The sequence below is a fragment of the Oncorhynchus kisutch genome, linkage group LG29 (genome assembly GCF_002021735.2).
Source record: "Oncorhynchus kisutch isolate 150728-3 linkage group LG29, Okis_V2, whole genome shotgun sequence".
Taxonomy (NCBI): domain Eukaryota; kingdom Metazoa; phylum Chordata; class Actinopteri; order Salmoniformes; family Salmonidae; genus Oncorhynchus; species Oncorhynchus kisutch.
Window position 1 is genome coordinate 27,285,658 of NC_034202.2, and position 20,199 is coordinate 27,305,856.

The window sequence follows — 20,199 nt, forward strand, 5'->3', positions numbered from 1 at the left end:
CAGAATCCACACTCACCCACCTACTCCTCATGTTATCATCACAGTCAGCTCTGCTTCATGGAGGAATCATCTACAACACTTTATAGACCAACCTGGTCTCAGAGATTTTTGTATTATTCTGTACATAAATCTGAGACACACCATTTAGTATGATATGCTACATTTCGTATGGTATGCATTAATTTGTGGATGTCCAACATGTTCCCGAATTTGAAAAATTTACAATATACTACGAATTTGAAAAACGTATGATATGTTACGAATTCTAGCTAGGTGCTAATGTTAGCTATCTGGATAACGTTAGCTAGGCTAGGGGTTAAGGTTAAGTTTAGGAGTTAAGTTAAAGGGTTAGCTAAAAGAGTTAGGGTTAGGGGAATGGTTAGCTAACATGCTAAGTAATTGAAAAGTAACTAAAAAGTAGTAAGTATTTGAAAAGTTGCTAATTAACAAAAATAGTCTGTGACGAGATTTGAAATCACAACCTTTGGGTTGCTAGATGTTCCCATTATACGCCTACCTATCCACCCCAACCAACCACCCTACTTCCATTTTTGACTTAACCTTCTATCTTATGTAACCATACCAAACGTATCATATCATATTAATTTGAGAGTCCCGTTTTTACATGTACCATGTTACGTGGAGTCTATGAGACCAGGCTGTATAGCCTGCAGGTTAATGCATTACACGCCATGGTCAATGACCAGATACTAGTCTAGTGGAAACCATGTCACATATAGCCTAAAGGGAATATATCCTAATTATTCATGAAGAAGATATTTAAGATCTTTGTCACTGTTGATTTCTGCATAGGCCCTTTGTCGATCACAACACATTCAGCCACTAACCCACTCAGCCCATTGTGAACCTGTACACCCCACTGGGAAAAACTAAATGCTTGACTAAGTCATTCCTCCTTGTTGACGTATACAGTATGTCTCTGACAGAGTTGGGAGATTCATTAAGATTTCATCACAGCCCTTCCCCCTCTTCCATACTTCCAATAGAAATACAGTATACTGACGCTCCTGCTAAACAAGCAACGTTGGAAATATGTTCTACCCTCTTGTGGCTTTGAGTCAGTAACTCAATGCCACTCCAGCAGACCGCCTGGTCTACCCTTAAGGGTATCAGCCCGGCTCAGGACTTTGTGATTCACTTCTAAAACAGGCCGCATATTGGCCACATGGCTTTGTTGCTGTCAAGCCAGGACAAGGCTGAGCTTTCACGGTCTGCTGGCTGCGAGTGCATCTCCTCAGAAAGCAGAGAGTGATAGACTTGGGGGGGGGGGATAGGCCTTCTTTCCCTATACATTTAGATTTCAGTCAATTAGCAAATGCTCCCATCTAGAGAGACTTCCATAAGTGCCTTCCTGCTTGGGAGCTGAAACAACTACAGTCCATGACATGAGCATCATTAGTAAAACGTTATATTTCAATAATGAACAAGATGGTGGAATACAGTATCATGCTTTACAATCTCAACAACAGAATCTTAGGCATCAATCTCCTCCTTGACTGAAACCAAAAATGAGTTGGTTAGGACAACAATGTTGAATAAACTGAGTAATAAATTTGAAAACTGTAGAGAATGGAAAGGGTTTGAATCAACATATATATCATCTAAAATGTCCAGCAGGTCTCCCTGGAATAACACACACACACACACACAAACACACACACACACACACACACACACACACACACACACACACACACACACACACACACACACACACACACACACACACACACACACACACACACACACACACACACACACACACACACACACACACACACACACACACATACCTGGGGAAGTCTGAGCCAACAGGAGCCACATTCAATGGATGAAGTCAGACCCAGTCTATGGGCCAGATCTCTGCGGCCAGGGACAGAGCTAACCCAGAGATGGATAGAGACCGGCTGGTCAGTGTTGATCCTCATCTGGAAATCCCCTGTTGGTTTCTATCACCTCAATCAGAACAACCTGCTCATGTTTATGTTTCTTTATGATGTGATGTGAACACATCTATTCAGGCATCTCACAGAGCTGCTAATTTGCCACATGTGATGAAAAGAGGGGCTTCCAAGGTGCATTACGTCACCAAACATTATAATTGCCCCTGTTGAAGAGCCAAGGCACAAATGGAGTGGGATATGACACAGGATAATGACTGTCCCCAAGTGTTGACAGGTGGTATGACACTCACGTCAATGTGTTGAATTTACATTGAATAACGGTTCAGCAAATACTGAGGCACTGAAGAATGAATGATTCACACACATCTAATTGGATCACAGGTTTCCTAGGCCTAATTAATTTATCACAAATTGGAATTTAAATGGAAACACCTTAAGATCACAAGATTTATCTGGGAAACAGTATGTGTCATATGTATAGCATGACATGATGGAAATGTATGAGCAAGGCAATATTCCCTCAAATTGTCTTCGTGAGTAATGAATTGAAGCCAATAAACCTCCATGAGCCAACATGAAGCATTGTCCTCAGATCAGGGCGGCAGATAGCCTAGCTATTAAGAGTGTTGGGCTGGCAATAAAATCAGATAGGTTAAGATAGAAGAGATGACATGGGCTACAAAGAGTGTGTGCTCATTGAGGGTGACTCATATAACCATCCTAGAAGGAATAAACAAACCAAGGTCTTGCAACTTATCAGTGATATGAAGATGCATGTCTATGTAATTCGTTTGGTCTCTCTTAAGGAGATGGATTTGATATATGCCTGTTGATATGGAGGATTGGTTTATGGTTCTGAGTTTGAGAAAATAACATAGTTTAGGAGACAAAGCTGAACGATTTATTATGTCTATGCTGTCTGACTATGTGTGTTTTTTGCTATTAAAGGATCTCAGCTGCAATGTGTAAGGGACTCTCAGAGAATTCATTGATAGACACTGAATTGATCTGAGAGGCACAGGGCTGTGATAGAGCTCATATAATTAAAGATGGACTGTGATAACTAACTCTGACTTGTGTGTGGTTTGCTCCCATGATTTGGTAAATAGAGGACATTTCCACGACACTCTACTCTAATGTCCTCCACTGTAGGAGGCCAAGATACAGTGGTGATTCTAGGGGATCAAAGGGAATTTTGACAAATGTAGAAGTGATTATACAGATGACTATTCTCCCTGCTTTAACAGTCTTCTAGTTCCACAGCAACAAGAGCAAAACTCCAAAACTAGTTCTAAATACTTCATCTGTCGCTAATGACATTCAGTGGCCTAGCTTACCTTTTTAGAACTAGTGTTTTGTCTCTACTGAATGCTATGAGATCCCCAGGGATTCCTGAGGCTCCTTCCTGCAGTTCTGCTCCTGTAGGATTTGGCTATCTGACAGACAGGATCAACATCAGTGGTGCCTCTGCCTGACTCGCATCGCAGCCTGACTACCTGACTATTTGTCTGCCTGCCTGACTGGCTGCCTGACTACATGACTGACAGGATGCAATGCTAGGTTTAGGGTCAATTCCCATTTCAATACCTGTCAATTCTGGAAGTGTTGACAGTCTCATCAATGCTTTTCAATTGGGAAAATGTCAAATTGGAATTTGGTTTACTTTCTGAATCGACTGAAATTAAAATGGAATTGACCCTATGCCTGCAGCCTACTTAGTGGGAGAGCTGTCTCACTATGGAGACAGTGGATGCACAGTAGATGTTAGAAGACATTAGAAAAGCTTTGCTAACTCTTAGGAAATACAAATGATTAAGATTGAATTATATACTGTAGTTTAAAGAAATATGTGGATATTCATTACATTTACTATACTATTATTGCTGAACGATGCTCTGTAGATAGAATTCAAACTGAGGTCTAACAAGTCTGAGCAGATATTTTCCCTCCAATCTAACTACAATTGATAGGCTGTGCATTGTGTAGAGGAAAACATAGAGGTGTGTGAGAGCGAGTCAAAACTAAGTCTGATGATTCCCCAGGCTCCATGATAAGACTATCCCCCAGGTTCCATGATAAGACTATACCCCAGGCTCCATGATAAGACTATACCCCAGGCTCCATGATAAGACTATATCCCAGGTTCCATGATAAGACTATACCCCAGGTTCCATGATATATAACTATCCCCCAGACTCCATGATAAGACTATACCCCAGGTTCCATGATAAGACTATACCCCAGGCTCCATGATAAGACTATACCCCAGGTTCCATGATAAGACTATACCCCAGGTTCCATGATATATAACTATCCCCCAGACTCCATGATAAGACTATACCCCAGGTTCCATGATAAGACTATACCCCAGGTTCCATGATATATGACTATCCCCCAGGCTCCATGATAAGACTATACCCCAGGTTCCATGATAAGACTATACCCCAGGTTCCATGATATATGACTATCCCCCGGGTTCCATGATATAACTATCCCCCAGGCTCCATGATATGACTATCCCCCAGGCTCCATGATATATGACTATCCCCCAGGCTCCATGATAAGACTATTCCCCAGGCTCCATGATATATGACTATCCCCCAGGTTCAATGATAAGACTATTCCCCAGGCTCCATGATATATGACTATCCCCCAGGCTCCATGATAAGACTATCCCCCAGACTCCATGATAAGACTATTCCCCAGGCTCCATGATATATGACTATCCCCCAGGCTCCATGATAAGACTATCCCCCAGACTCCATGATATGACTATCCCCCAGGCTCCATGATAAGACTATTCCCCAGGCTCCATGATATATGACTATCCCCCAGGCTCCATGATAAGACTATCCCCCAGGCTCCATGATAAGACTATCCCCCAGACTCCATGATATGACTATCCCCCAGGCTCCATGATATATGACTAACCCCCAGGCTCCATGATAAGACTATTCCCCAGGCTCCATGATATATGACTATCCCCCAGGCTCCACGATGTAATGATGCTAAAGAGTGTAAATCACTTGAACAGCCTCAGCTATGTATGTTTCTACCATGCAGTGGGCCATAACCTTGTTCCCCAACTATTGCATGTTGTTAGCGCATGAGAGACCACTTCAATAAGCTAGGGGTTGGGCCTGCAGGATCAGAGAGAGAGAGAGAGAGAGAGAGAGAGAGTTCAGGTATCAACAGGGGTTGATGTGACTGACATTGATGGTCCAAACCCAGACTTCAGTCTAGTGAGCAGAGAACATTCTTTGTTCAGGTATCAACAGGGGTTGATGTGACTGACGTTGATGGTCCAAACCCAGACTTCAGTCTAGTGAGCAGAGAACATTCTTTGGCAGTAGTCATGGTAACATGAGATGAGGCTGAGGCATGCCAGTACTATACGGAGTAATGGATGGGATTAGGAGACTTTGGGTTGAGTTTGTCTGCAGGGTCCGTGAGTGCAGCCAGGGATACAGGCAGCTGCACCATAGAATCAAGCTCTGGAAGAGAACTGGCAGGGAGTTCAGAGGTCAAGCTAGGGGGTGAAAAACCTGTTGTTGCCTGAAATGTCGCTAGCTAACACAATATTTCACATCTGAAAGAAATCTGGGTAACACTTTATTTGGATAGTCCAAATAGTAGACGGTTTAATGTAGTAGATGATTTAGATGGTCAGTATATGGTGAATAACTGTCAACATTTCAACTATCTACTAACCCTAGCCCTAACCTTAACATATATCCTAACCCTAAACTTAAAGGCCCAGTGTAGTCAAAATTCAAATGTGCCTGTGTTTTGTATCATATTGTACCACAGCTGATGAAACTAACATGGTAAAAGTATGAACGTTTTGTATCAGTGTTATCTCCTGATAGCTGCTGGTTGAAAATACAATCTACACATGACCATCTAATCAGCAGATTTACAAGGACGGGAGTTTCGGCTTGTCTGGGGACATCACCAGTCGGTGAATTGGTTAACAGACCAATAACAAAGAGAGTTCCAAACCCTTTCTGCCAATAACAGCTAGTATTCAGTTTCCCCCTCCCAACCCAGACCATTACCGGACAGTCCTAGCTAAATTCTTGCTTGAGAATGTATTTAGCTGAATAGCTATGTGTCAATTTTAATGTACAACTATTACAGTAAGGTAGTTATTGTTAACCAGAAATGATTTGCGTCAAATGTACACCCTCTCCGGCGCTCAAGGTCATCAGAGTGCTCATTATTACGCACATCTATCACCATCGTTACGCGCATCAGCAGCTCATCAGACTCACCTGGACTCCATCACCTGCCTGATTAGCTTCCCTATGTCACTCCCTTTGGTTCTTTCCCCATGTGTTATTGTTTCTGTTCCAGTGTTTATGTCTGTAAGCTACCCGTATTTCTTGTTTTGTTCTATGTTCATTTATTTATTAAATACACCCCCTGAACTTGCTTCCCGACTCCCAGAGTACAAGTTACAATTCAATATAAAAACAGCTGCAATGGCCTTTTAACCCTAACCTTTAACCCTTCCCCTAGCCCTAACCTTTAACCCTAACCCTTATTCTAAACCCTACCCTAACCCTAACCTTAGCAAGCAGTTTCTTATCAACAGGAACACCTGCTCTTTCCAAGACAAAGACTGACCAGGTGAATCCAGGCGAAAGCTATGATCCCTTATAGATGTCACTCGTTAATCCACTTCAATCAGTGTAGATGAAGGGGAGGAGACAGGTTAAAGAAGGATTTTTAAGACTTGAGACATGTATTGTGTTTGTGTGCCATTCAGAGGGTGAATGGGAAAGACAAAATATTGAAGTGCCTTTGAAGGGGGTATGGTAGTAGGTGCCAAGCGCACTGGTTTGTGTCCAGAACTGCAACACTGCTGGGTTTTTCCACACTCAACACTTTCCCGTGTGTATCAAGAATGGTCCCCCACCCAAAGGACATCCAGCCAACTTGACACAACTGTGGGAAGCATTGTAGTCAACATGGGCCAGCATCCCTGTGGAACGCTTTCGACACCTTGTAATCCATGCCCTGACGAATTGAGATGGTTCTGTGGACAAAATAAAAGGGGGGGGGGGGCAATTCAATATTAGGTAGGTGTTCCTAATGTTTTGCATAATAAAGTGTGACAAAAATGTGTCTCAGTCATAAGGAGCGAACCACAGTGATAAGAACGGCCCTTATAACATGTAAAGAAATCATGAGTCACTCAACACAGTCATCTGCTGCATAAAAACTGCATTGTGTCAACTCTGACAAGCTTCTTTTCTGAGAGCTCACAATAGAAACAAATTCATTCTGTAAATCCTCCTCTACCACATCCATACATTTCTCTTAGCTGTATTTTATATTCAAACCAAAGGAAATTGTATTTGTCACATGCGCCGAATACAACAGGTGGAGACCTTAATGTGATATGCTTACTTACAAGCCCTTAACCAACAATGCAGTTTTAAGAAAAAGAATAGTTAAGAAAATATTTACTAAATAAACTCAAGTTTAAAAAATGTACATTTACACTTGCCAATGCTCCTTTTCATACTGGTAAAGGTCACGGGAGGATTGTAGATCACATAGTAAAAGCTCTTCAGGTAGCACAAAAACTCCATGGCTAAGTAGAATGGGGAGTAAATGGCCTAAAATGGAAATATCTCCCATTAACTCTATGTAGAGTCATCTCTATGAGATTCACATTACTGTGAAAAGACAAAATCATGTGCATTAAGATCTGTCCATGTCATTAATCAGACAGTAGTAATGGCCAGTGAGTCAGCCTTGGTTCACTTTAGATGCATTATGGTCTTTAATAAATGCACTTGTCCTATCTATATCTCTCTCCCCCTCCAATTTTACCCCCTCTCTCTCACACAGACACACACAAACACACACACACACACACAGCTGGACAGAGATCATCTGTCATCTCTTCGTCTTCTATTCCAGGAGACGTCTGCCCTCTCCATAGTTCCCATATGGAGACAAACATCTGCTTTACTGAACAGTTAAGAGATAATGGCCCAAGCATTTTTCCTGGACATTTAGTTTTTCTTGGATGCCTCAGATTCAGAGATATCATTAACTATTTTCTGAGATGATGAGTCTCTCTGCAGCTGGTCCTCTTACAACCTTGAGTGTATTTGAAAGCCACTGTAACACTGTAATACTTTGACAACAATAGTAGTTTTCTTGGAGTTCTTCCTGAAAGCTTGTGTCATGCAGTGTTGAGGGACATCTGAAGAGGGAGAGCAGAGTCTAAGACTATGGTGTGTTGGTGAATACATTATTTACAGTGTGTAGTGGGAGTAGACTGAATCAACTAGATTCAGTCATGGGAACATTTTGTTCTTGAGTGGAGGGCCAGGGGGTTGGAACATAATTACAAATCATTTTTTGACTGCAAATTGACCGCAATCGGCCCAAACAGATATAATATTTGACAAAAAATTTACATTTCAAACCTTGCTTACATTTATATACAATCACATATATCTCTCTATTATGCGTTGGAATACTTTGGAACAGATTTCCATAATGAAAGCCACTTCGAGCTGATTGTCTGATGTTTTTACAGTATTTTATGTCCAACAGTAAAAGAAAATGTAACAATATAGATAACAAAATTCTAAAAAAAAATAATAATAATTTGGCTCAGAATACTTGGGTTGCCAAATAAAATCACATGCGGGCCAAATTCGGCCCGCGGGCCACCAGTTGGGGAACCCTAGAGTAGGCCCTAGCTGTGTTTAGGAAGGCCAGACAGACCTTTGTATTTAAATTCCCTGCTGAGGCCTGATTACATTCTTGGTAGATTTCTGAATCAATCATTTACTACAGAGTTGAATGGTTTCCATTGGAGAAAATCCACTATCAGCACAGCCCTTTTACAACCTTCTACAGACTGTTGTGACATGAAGAGAGCAGTCTTAAGATAATAACTTCAAGACATATCATTTCACTAACACTCTTCCTTTCAGTTTCCATTAGGTTGTGCACAGTTGCCTACTAAAGTAGGGTGACATACCTTCATATCCACCAATGGTCTGTCTGTCTGTTGTCAAATGGGGGTGTCACAAAGAAGTAAAAAGGTGAGGATGTCTGTGGTTATCACAAAGACATATAGAGGCATATGATGTTCGTTTCTGTGGTTATCACAAAGACATATAGAGGCATATGATGTTAGTTTCTGTGGTTATCACAAAGACATATAGAGGCATATGATGTTAGTTTCTGTGGTTATCACAAAGACATATAGAGGCATATGATGTTAGTTTCTGTGGTTATCACAAAGACATATAGAGGAATATGATGTTAGTTTCTGTGGTTATCACAAAGACATATAGAGGCATATGATGTTAGTTTCTGTGGTTATCACAAAGACATATAGAGGCATATGATGTTAGTTTCTGTGGTTATCACAAAGACATATAGAGGCATATGATGTTAGTTTCTGTGGTTATCACAAAGACATATAGAGGCATATGATGTTAGTTTCTGTGGTTATCACAAAGACATATAGAGGCATATGATGTTAGTTTCTGTGGTTATCACAAAGACATATAGAGGCATATGATGTTAGTTTCTGTGGTTATCACAAAGACATAAAGAGGCATATGATGTTAGTTTCTGTGGTTATCACAAAGACATATAGAGGAATATGGTATTACCCACTGGGCACAGACGTCAGTTCAACATCTAGCTTTGATTTATACTTGGTTGAGTTGTCAACTAATGTGAATTCAACAACAAATGTCACCGTGTCATTGGGTTTAGGTTAAAGGTTGGGTGTAAAAAAGACCAAATGCCCTTATGCTGATGATTTATTGTGAATCCAATGAGTTTTCTACGTTGAATCAACATCATCACATCGATTTTTGGGGGGTTGAAATGATGTGGAAACAACATTGCCTCAACCAGTTTTTTCCCAGTGGGTAGTTTCTTTGGTTTTCACAAAGAAGTAAAGAATCTGGCGTTACTTTCTGTGGTTATCAACAACAACAAAAAAACAAGTTGTTTCATTTCTTAGACATTCTCAAAAACATTACAGGTCAGTTAATAACAGGTCAGTTAATTAGTAGTCCATTAACCCACAATTGAGTAGGTCAAAGTATACATGCAGCATGTTCAATTCACTTAGCTACACACTACGTATAGATGTAGTGGAACATTTAACAAATACCATAGAACACAATAGTCTTACATCCAAAAACATCTAAAGGCACAGACAAAGAGATGCACAATAGTAAATATCATTTTCCCTTTTCACAAGCACACACAGGTGTGAAAACGGATATTGCTGGCTCAGAATATTGTTGCAGTGTTAAATGTATAGTCAGGATTGGGGAGTCACAGAATACATTTAGAAAGTTACCTACCCAACCCTGACGAAGGCTACATGTGACTGAGTGTCATTCACTTTCCCAGCTCATATTCTATTGGACATTATCCTTGTATTCAGTTTCTTGAAAAAGGATCTCAGTTTACCCAGCTTGCATTTCTTCTTCCTTTTATTCCTCCCCTTTTTGTAGACCCCGTTCCATTTCTGCTCGTCTTCGTCCCCCCCGACCCAGGGTACCCAGGCTCCCCCGTTGCGGTCTGGGTTGGCCCGGGGGTCGTCAGTTGGGAACCGGACCGGGACGGCAGTGCGGTTGTAGTAGGCCAGACGTGCTAACAGCTGTTTGACCACATCAGGCCTCTGCAGCGCCAGGTCACTGCGTTCATAGGGGTCTCCTGTGATGTTAAAGAGCCACACAGACTTCCCTGTTCCTCCAGTGTTCCGCTCCAGGGTCCACCAGCTGCCGGGGAAGTTGGCCAGTACCTGTGGTGGGACCCAGTCTCCATGGCCCGGGTCCCCTGTTAGCAGCTTCCAGTCTCCCACCCGGATGGCAGCCTGGACCGTGGTGTCCCACAAATGCTGGGCCTCCTGCCCAGAACCAGATGGGGGCAGGCCAGTGCGCCGATGGAGCGGGTCAATGTTATGGAGTATCTCCAGGCGTGGAGACTCTTTGCCTTCACTGATGGTTGGCCACACATTGTAGCCATCCAGACCCTCAGTCAGTGACACGTTACCCCCAGCCAGACCCACCAGGGTTGGATACCAGTCAGTGATGTGCATGAGGGCCTTGGAGACCCTCCGCTTGTTACGCAGCAGTGGGCTGTGTACGAAGCCCACCCCACGGACACCTCCCTCCCAGTAGGTCCCCTTACGTCCCCGTAGGGGCCAGTTACTCCCCCCAGTGAACGGCTGGGCACCGTTGTCAGTGGAGAAGATGAGCACACTGTTGCGGTAGTAGCCGTACTTGCGCAGAGCGTAGGTGACATTGCGTACAGCCTCGTCTACGATGGACACCAAGGCTGCGTACTTCCTTCTGGCTACGTTCCCCATCCCGCGGTAGGGGTAGATGTAGGCCTTGGGTGACTGAAGGGGCGTGTGGACAGCCTGGAGGGAGAGGAACATGAAGAGGGGCTGGCGGGACGGGTCATGAGTGGACAGGATCTTGCGTACCCTCTGTGTGTAGAGGTGGGTGGAGAACTTGCCTCCACGGCCCCAGGCCACGGTCTCCCCCTCGTGGAGATCGTAGCCACATAGGCCTGGTCCGTCACAGGAACCATACGTGTAGTAGTCCACACTGCCCGTCAGAGAGCCAAAGTAGCTGTGGAAGCCTCTGCGTGTGGGCAGACACTCCTTCCTGTAGAAGCCAAGATGCCATTTGCCCACCATGTGAGTAGCGTACCCTGCTTCCTGCAGTCGCTGTGGGAGTGTGGTCATGTCCAGGGGGAGGCAGTTGGGCTGTCGAGGCCGGATGATGGAATGCTGAAGGCCTGTGTGGATCTGGTATCTGTGTAAAGAGAAATAATATCCAATACCAAATCTTAATCATCCTCATTGATTATGTACAAAACACGTTCAGCTGGAACTGATTCCAAAATATAGTCATGATGCTTAGAACAGCCTTACTGAAGATACTCTGTCATTACAGATAAGTAGTTTGTGCTCTACCAACCATTTAATTACAGTTTGGTTGACAAAGCTTGTTTTACAGCCTGACTACAGCTTTCAAGCCATAAAAGGCAACTAATGAAGTCAATTAGTCTTTAAGGAACCACACATGTAAACATAAGCGTTTGTTTTCTGCCAGGAGTCTGCTTAAATGGAAGGAGAAGGGTATTACTGGCATACTGTGTGAGGATACACTGAAAAAAAGGAGTTCAAAAATATTATTAGGCTAATTATTCTGCATGGAACCCAAAAGAGTTCTACCTGGAACCAAAAGAGTTCTACCTGGAACCAAAAGAGTTCTACCTGGAACCAAAAGGGTTCTACCTGGAACCAAAAATTATTCTCATCTGGGTACAGTCAAAGAATCATTTTAGGTTCTAGATTTTTCTAAGAGTGTTACGGGTGAGAAAAGGAATGTTGCAGAAATATGAAGAACAAGTATAGCCCCCTACTGAACTATAATAAACACTACGATGTCTGTGCTGATGCCACTAACAGAAATACCAAACCATTCTACATAAAAACAATATTGCATTTTTCATAAACCTTGAACATTTCCCTATTTTTAGTAGCGTGTAGTACTTCAGTTACCTTATACAACGTTAAAACACTTGTACCGTGTCCCTGTATAACTGTTGACTGGCCGCCCAGGTTATTTGCATGGTCTGATATTTGGGTGGTCTGCACTGCAGTAAGCATGCAGACACACTCCACTTCCTTCAGGCAAGCCCCTTCCCATATACGACCCGCACTGAGTCAAATGAGCCCCTTCCACCCATGTCCCACACTGAGACTGAATGATCCCCTTCCTCCTGCGATCCACACTGAGTCTGAATGATCCCCTTCCTCCTGCGATCCACACTGAGTCTGAATGATCCCCTTCCTCCTGCAATCCACACTGAGTCTGAATGATCCCCTTCCTCCTGCGATCCACACTGAGTCTGAATCATCCCCTTCCTCTCACAACCCTAATTGAGTATGAATGACCGCCTTCCTACACGACCCACACTGGGTCTGAATGAGCCCCTTCCTCCTTCGACCCACACTGAGTCTGAATCATCCCCTTCCTACCCAACCCACACTGGATCTGAATGAGCCCCTTCCTCCTATGACCCACACTGGGTCTGAATCATCCCCTTCCTCTCACTACCCAAATTGAGTATGAATGAGCGCCTTCCTACATGACCCACACTGGATCTGAATGAGCCCCTTCCTCCTACGACCCACAGTGATTCTGAATGAGCCACTTCCGCCCACGACCCACAGTGATTCTGAATGAGCCCCTTTATCTAACGGCCCACACTGGGTCTGAATGAGCTCCTTCCTCCTACGACCCACACTTGGTCTGAATGAGCCCCTTTATCTAACGGCCCACACTGGGTCTGAATGAGCATGTGGTGATAGGGTCTACTGAGAGTTGATGTAAAGGGTGATGCAGTGCAGATATACACACACCTACAAATAAACATTCCACAGCTCTATTCCCTCCCTCCCTATCTCCTTAACTCCCTACCTACCTCCCTCACTCCCATCTCTAACTGTAAATGGGCCTGTTTCTGGATGTCGAGTGGATGGCTATTACGCTATTATACTCTTTTTCAGTAAGATCGTGTGTCATGTCCTCACTCCTCAGCCTAAAAAACAAGTGTGTTGCTCCTGTCTGTTCATCAACTCCTCTTGCTCTTGTTCATTACCTGAGTGTTGCCGGGGAGACAACAGCTAATTACACTCTCCTTTCAAAAGCTCTGAAGATCCAGAACTAGGTTGAACTGTTCCCCTAGTGACAGGCTTCCAACCGACCCCATAACACACACACATACACACACACACACACACACACACACACACACACACACACACACACACACACACACACACACACACACACAGTGCTCTGATGGCCCCACAGTTGTTGTTCAGGCTGCAGCCCAGCAGCAGCTGTGTGATATGCCAACATCACCACTCCTGAAAAGTACTTCAAGCAAACGCCACAACTGAGATTCTTAGTAATCCATTCTCACCAAAAAATATTTAGCAACCCTACATTTTCGATAAGACCTCCCCAAGTTGTCAACTTTAAAAGACGTTAAGGCATATCAATAAGTACAACCTTCTCTGAGTACTTCAATAGAGGTAACAAAATGTGTGTTTTAGGTACATTACTCTGAGGAGACAAGGACTCCACCCAAGCGTTGTGTCGTTCATTTTCAATTCTCTTCCTAAGCTGGTGCTCATATGGTTGTTATCTTCCTACGCTGGTGCTCATATGGTTGTAATCTTCCTACGCTGGCGCTCATATGGTTGTTATCTTCCTACGCTGGTGCTCATATGGTTGTAATCTTCCTACGCTGGCGCTCATATGGTTGTTATCTTCCTACGCTGGTGCTCATATGGTTGTAATCTTCCTACGCTGGCGCTCATATGGTTGTTATCTTCCAACGCTGGTGCTCATATGGTTGTAATCTTCCTACGCTGGTGCTCATATGGTTGTTATCTTCCTACGCTGGTGCTCATATGGTTGTTATCTTCCTATGCTGGCGCTCATATGGTTGTTATCTTCCTACGCTGGTGCTCATATGGTTGTTATCTTCCTACGCTGGTGCTCATATGGTTGTTATCTTCCTACGCTGGCGCTCATATGGTTGTTATCTTCCTACGCTGGTGCTCATATGGTTGTTATCTTCCTACGCTGGCGCTCATATGGTTGTTATCTTCCTACGCTGGCGCTCATATGGTTGTTATCTTCCTACGCTGGTGCTCATATGGTTGTGTTTATCTGGTCTCTGCTTGCTAGAGCAGATGAAGCAGCCCTCAACTGTTGTTTCACAATACTGGCCTCTCACCCTCCACAGTCCATCTCAACAACAGATGTTTCTGCTCATGTACCTGGGGTAGAAAGTGAGTTATCTACAGCATTTATCTTCCCCAACAATTTACAGCTATTTCCTGGTAAAGTACACCAAGTGCATGACTATGTGGAATATGTACGTATCCCTCACCTCTATTGTATATGTATTCAAATCTGGTTCAATGTCTGTGCAATGGCTTTCTGAGACTTACAGGACAGCCAGGGTTTACCCTGTTTCCCATGGGAAAACAAAAACGACTTTGTTTAGATTTCCTGACAATTCTTATTGACTTATGAATGATCTTCAGACTAACTCATCTGTTATGACTGACTATAGCTGCCAACAGGAAAACTTCCAGTAAATGCTGCTGTTGTTCTGTGTTGCACTGGATGAAGATCACTATGGACAGCTCATTAGTGCAGAACGTGGACAACTACAAATACTTAGGTGTCTGGTTAGACTGTAAACTCTACTTCCAGACCCATATCAAACATCTCCAATCCAAAGTTAAATCTAGAATTGGCTTCCTATTTCGCAACAAAGCATCCTTCACTCATGCTGCCAAACATACCCTTGTAAAACTGACCATCCTACCAATCCTCGACTTTGGCGATGTCATTTACAAAATAGCCTCCAATACCCTACTCAACAAATTGGATGCAGTCTATCACAGTGCAATCCGTTTTGTCACCAAAGCCCCATATACTACCCACCATTGCGACCTGTACGCTCTCGTTGGCTGGCCCTCGCTTCATACTCGTCGCCAAACCCACTGGCTCCATGTCATCTACAAGACCCTGCTAGGCAAAGTCCCCCCTTATCTCAGCTCGCTGGTCACCATAGCATCTCCCACCTGTGGCACACGCTCCAGCAGGTATATCTCTCTAGTCACCCCCAGAACCAATTCTTTCTTTGGCCGCCTCTCCTTCCAGTTCTCTGCTGCCAATGACTGGAACGAACTACAAAAATCTCTGAAACTGGAAACACTTATCTCCCTCCCTAGCTTTAAGCACCAACTGTCAGAGCAGCTCACAGATTACTGCACCTGTACATAGCCCACCTATAATTTAGCCCAAACAACTACCTCTTTCCCAACTGTATTTAATTGTATTTATTTATTTATTTTGCTCCTTTGCACCCCATTATTTTTATTTCTATTTTGCACATTCTTCCATTGCAAAACTACCATTCCAGTGTTTTACTTGCTATATTGTATTTACTTTGCCACCATGGCCTTTATGCCTTTACCTCCCTTCCCACCTCATTTGCTCACATTGTATATAGACTTGTTTATACTGTATTATTGACTGTATGTCTGTTTTACTCCATGTGTAACTCTGTGTCGTTGTATCTGTCGAACTGCTTTGCTTTATCTTGGCCAGGTCGCAATTGTAAATGAGAACTTGTTCTCAACTTGCCTACCTGGTTAAATAAAGGTAAAATATAAAATAAATAAATAATAGAATGCATTTTAACATGCGCATATTTATCTCTAAACGCATCTTGATCATGATGTGATGCATCACAACTTTATGTAGTTTATCAATACATAGGTGTATAATTAGGAAACTACATTGTAATTCCTCACCTGGATGTACACCGTAATTACAGATAAAAATGTAGCCTTCATAAAACAATTAGTGTAACGGTGTGATCAAGAGAAAAACTAACATTTTCTTAATTCTGCAGAATCTCTTATCCAGAGCGACGATGTTTAAGTGACTTTCTCAAGTGCATATCGACAGATTGTCTTCGACAAGTCGGCTTTAGGAAGTGCTCAAAAATTGAAGCCAGATGCTGACGCAAACTGAGGTTATGCTAGGTTATTTTTACGTCTGCTACGTTAGGTATAGGTTTATGTTTACCTGCCCGTGATCAGCTGACTGCGTGACGGAGTGCAGATAGGTTGAACGTAATAATTCTCCAGCTTCACCCCTTCGGAGGCCAGTTTGTCTAGAGTTGGAGTACGAATGTCCGGGTTGTGGTAACCTATGTCATTGAAGCCTTGGTCATCCGTCAGTATGAATATGATGTGTGGTGGTTGTTTGGGCTCAAACGTAATAGAGGGATCGTTTTGAGTGTGCTCCTCCACTTTATTCGGCTTGATCCATTCCATGGATAGGTAGCCAAAACTTAGCAAACTGACCATTGAGAGGCTGGTAGCTGCGTGCATTTTTACAACTTTAGATTGTAATTGGACATTAGAGTCGTTACGGTCCTCGCACTATAGTACTCCTCGCACTCTGTATCACACACATTCTTGAAATTAAACGAATACACACGCGCGTAACGTATCCAAGGATCCAGAGTGGAAAAAGATGAAACATTGTTATCGCCACAGATTCTCATTCGTCATGACCGTCCAGCGCTTACAATGTCCAAGCTTCTGTTCTGTAAACTTGGGCTCTAAATTTTGAACGCTACTCCTGCACATTAGAACGTTACAATTAGCCTATCTATACATTTTCCACCGATCCTCCTTCTCAGTGGTTGCTGTTACTCCGCCTGCGTCTCAGCACAGAATTTGAAACAAGACCCTTCATAGACCCATCCCTCCGCCTCTGGTACAATGCAAGCCTCGTGCTCCTCATCTCAAGGGAAGTTGGCTCCATTGCATTGAAAAAACAGCATCCCATTTATTTTACTATGCAAAAATGTATTCAAGGGACCATGCAAAGACCGTACATCTAAAATCTCAGATTATAGGTAGAAAAACTTTATTATCAAAGTCGACCTACTACAATTAGGCCTATGTTGTGTTCAAGTATGCCAATACTAACCCTAACCCTAACCCTTCTACATTTCAAAGGTTGTAAGACCTTATACCCCTTGCAGACCATAACCTTTAGTGTACTCATAGAATGATTATTCTGAGTTATCCTATATTTAATGGCATGCTTATAACTATAGTATCAAAGTTCGAATGGGAGTAGCTATGTACAGTAGGCTTCAGTCAACCTACAATTAGGTCTATGGTGTGGCTACTGCTACATTCTAAAGGTTGCAAGATCACGGACCATACCCCTTAGAGAGCAGAGTCATGAAACAATGGACCCCTCATAATCATTCTATGTGTGCAGTACTCTAGCAATACCTGATATATCCCATTATAGAAGTCATGCCTTAGGATAGGGTGTGGCTTGACAGAGAAGGTAGACATAAGGTTGATGAAGATTCAGATTTACCTGTCTGCTTCAGAGGAACCTGCACTCTTCATACTTGTGTGTTCACATGGAACGTTTCACCCTGTCAAATCAAAAACACACCCTAACAAGCTCTTCCCTCTATACCCCTGGGCACAATATGAACAGTACAGTGCAACTACAGTGTACCAAAGGTTTATTCTCTCCACGCACAGCAATTTATACTTTTGCTGTTTCACTGCTATACCACCACCAAAAAGTGGTCTTAGCACAATGGTTTGTATCAGTGTCAAAAATCCAGCAATGTTGCCTGACTAAAATCTATGCCTGCAACTGTTTACTTTATTAACGCCTGTTTGCCAAGACTAGAAGAACCTCGTTACAAGCCACAGAGCAGAGGAAGGTGCAGCTGGATATTTCTGGTGCGCCTGGGCATTGGGAGACGGACAGTGCAGGTTGTTATACAACTCTGTACCATTCCACCACTGAACATTGCTTTTCTCTCTCCAGTCTACTGGAGAGGGAAGTGCTTCAATCTCAGTTCATAAGAGCTGCCTTTCATAGTTCCGTTACTGAGGTTATTGAAACTTTCTGCTTGCCTTCTGTCCTTGAAAGTCCTACCCTCCCACACTACATAGGAAATAGGTATTTATAAAGAGACAGCGTTAATAACTTCGAAACTGTACATCTTTGTGAAGGGGGAAATTCCAACAAAACAGAGAGATGAGAGTTAACTTTATTCATTTTCTATTGAATTGATGGATTCATTGTCCTCTGTGGTGGTGGGGGTGTATCAGGCCACAGAATATGGACAGTAGATGCATGTGCAAACTTCCTCAATGGAGAGCTGCTTTGAGAGGGGGTGTATTAGTAACGCTTGCAGTAAGCTAGCAGGGTGTTAGTCTTTAGTAGACTGCAATAATGCCAAACCATTCCTAGGATTTGTTCTGGCGTTAAATAAGGTTTCCATGGAACCTTGCGTCTACACTGATTGAAACAGGTTTAATGACAGAAGTTCCTCTGTAAACCCATGTAAGATTGTCTTTGCAGGGGGAAAAGATTTTCTTCCTTTCTCCTCTCTCTCATCCCTTGGCGCAAAATAACAGCCAACAGGAGAGTTGTCAATGGGCATTCATTTCCCCTTTGCTAGGTGGCAGGTAGCCTAGTGATTACGAGTGTTGAGCCAGTAGCTGAAAGGTAGATGGTTCAAATCCTTGAGCTGACTAGGTGAAAAATCTTTTGATTTGCTCCTGTAAGTCACTCTGGATAAGAGCATCTGCTAAGTTACAAAAATGTAGAGTTAGCTTTTCGCAAGTCTAATTCAATGGAATTGTCACTGTAGTCATTGTCTGGTGTTGACGGGATGAAAGGTGGGTCTTCCAGAGCTGCCGGTCACAATCTCCTGCTACTCCAGTCTGGTGTCGCTCCTAAACTGGTCCACATACGTGACTTCTGACCTGTCCCTTCTGCTGGACCTATGAGGTAGTAATGGGTATGAAATAATGATAAGAACGCAAAAATAAGTCAAAAGGTCTTTGAAATCCAATATATGTCTTAGTGAATGGCTGTCAATTATAATTCATGTTTGAACATGTTCCTACTTTTAGTAAATCTGTTATTAAAGTGGTCAGGCCAGAGGAAGGGTTAGGGTTAGAGGTGGAGGGCAACAGGCAAACATGTCATGTCCCATCACAAGACTATGCTCATGTGGTTAGCAATCACATTTCTTATGCTTAAACGACTCACTAGAAGTCACACATCTGTTCCAGCATATCTGACAGTTTGGTCATGATATTCATACAGGAAGTAAAATAGCCAGTATGATATTAGTGGCGCATTGACAATAATATCCAGGGGCGCAACTTTCACAAAAATTGCATTTTTTGCAATTGCATGCGAACGCCTCCGAACGGTCAGGGTTGGCTGTTAGAAGTGTTATCCGACTGGATCAAAAATGGCTACATTTCTAAAATTGCGCCCCTGATAATATCGATATCGATAATATCGATACTACTCCCATCCCAGTGAGCACAATACGTATTTTCAACGTCTTGTGCTCATTGGGATGAACCATGGTTTGAACAGGAAGAGTCTGTTGTTTGGTTGGGGTGATTTAGGCCATATCTATTCTCTACCAGAGCGAGGTATGACATCAGATTAGAAAATGTGTACTTTGTGACGAGTTGTTCTTGTTGGTTCCCTCAGCACAAACTGAATGGATTTCTGTGTGGGTTTCTTGTTAATGCAGTACAATGATTTAATATTATACTGATAAATACCACAGGCCACTTTGT

At 43.0% G+C, this 20,199-nt stretch overlaps 1 protein-coding gene across 1 annotated transcript; it reads right to left on the bottom strand.

Moving 5' to 3' along the window:
- Window positions 1-7,701: 7,701 nt before the first annotated feature.
- Window positions 7,702-17,283, bottom strand: arsib (arylsulfatase family, member Ib). The gene is made up of 2 exons (XM_020466237.2): window positions 16,628-17,283; window positions 7,702-11,752 (listed from the first exon to the last, which is right to left on the bottom strand). Exons 1-2 carry the CDS (start codon window positions 16,933-16,935, stop codon window positions 10,339-10,341), a joined length of 1,722 nt encoding a protein of 573 aa, XP_020321826.1. The 5' UTR covers window positions 16,936-17,283; the 3' UTR covers window positions 7,702-10,338.
- Between the last annotated feature and the right edge of the window lie 2,916 nt (window positions 17,284-20,199).

What these genes read in the sequence shown, in the direction of transcription:
- arsib (XM_020466237.2), bottom strand. Translation starts at nt 16,935, where the DNA reads ATGCACGCAGCTACCAGCCTCTCAATGGTCAGTTTGCTAAGTTTTGGC. An exon ending in AGTCAGCTGATCACGGGCAG is followed by an intron (nt 11,753 to 16,627) that starts GTAAACATAAAC and finishes CTCTTTACACAG; the next exon opens with ATACCAGATCCACACAGGCC.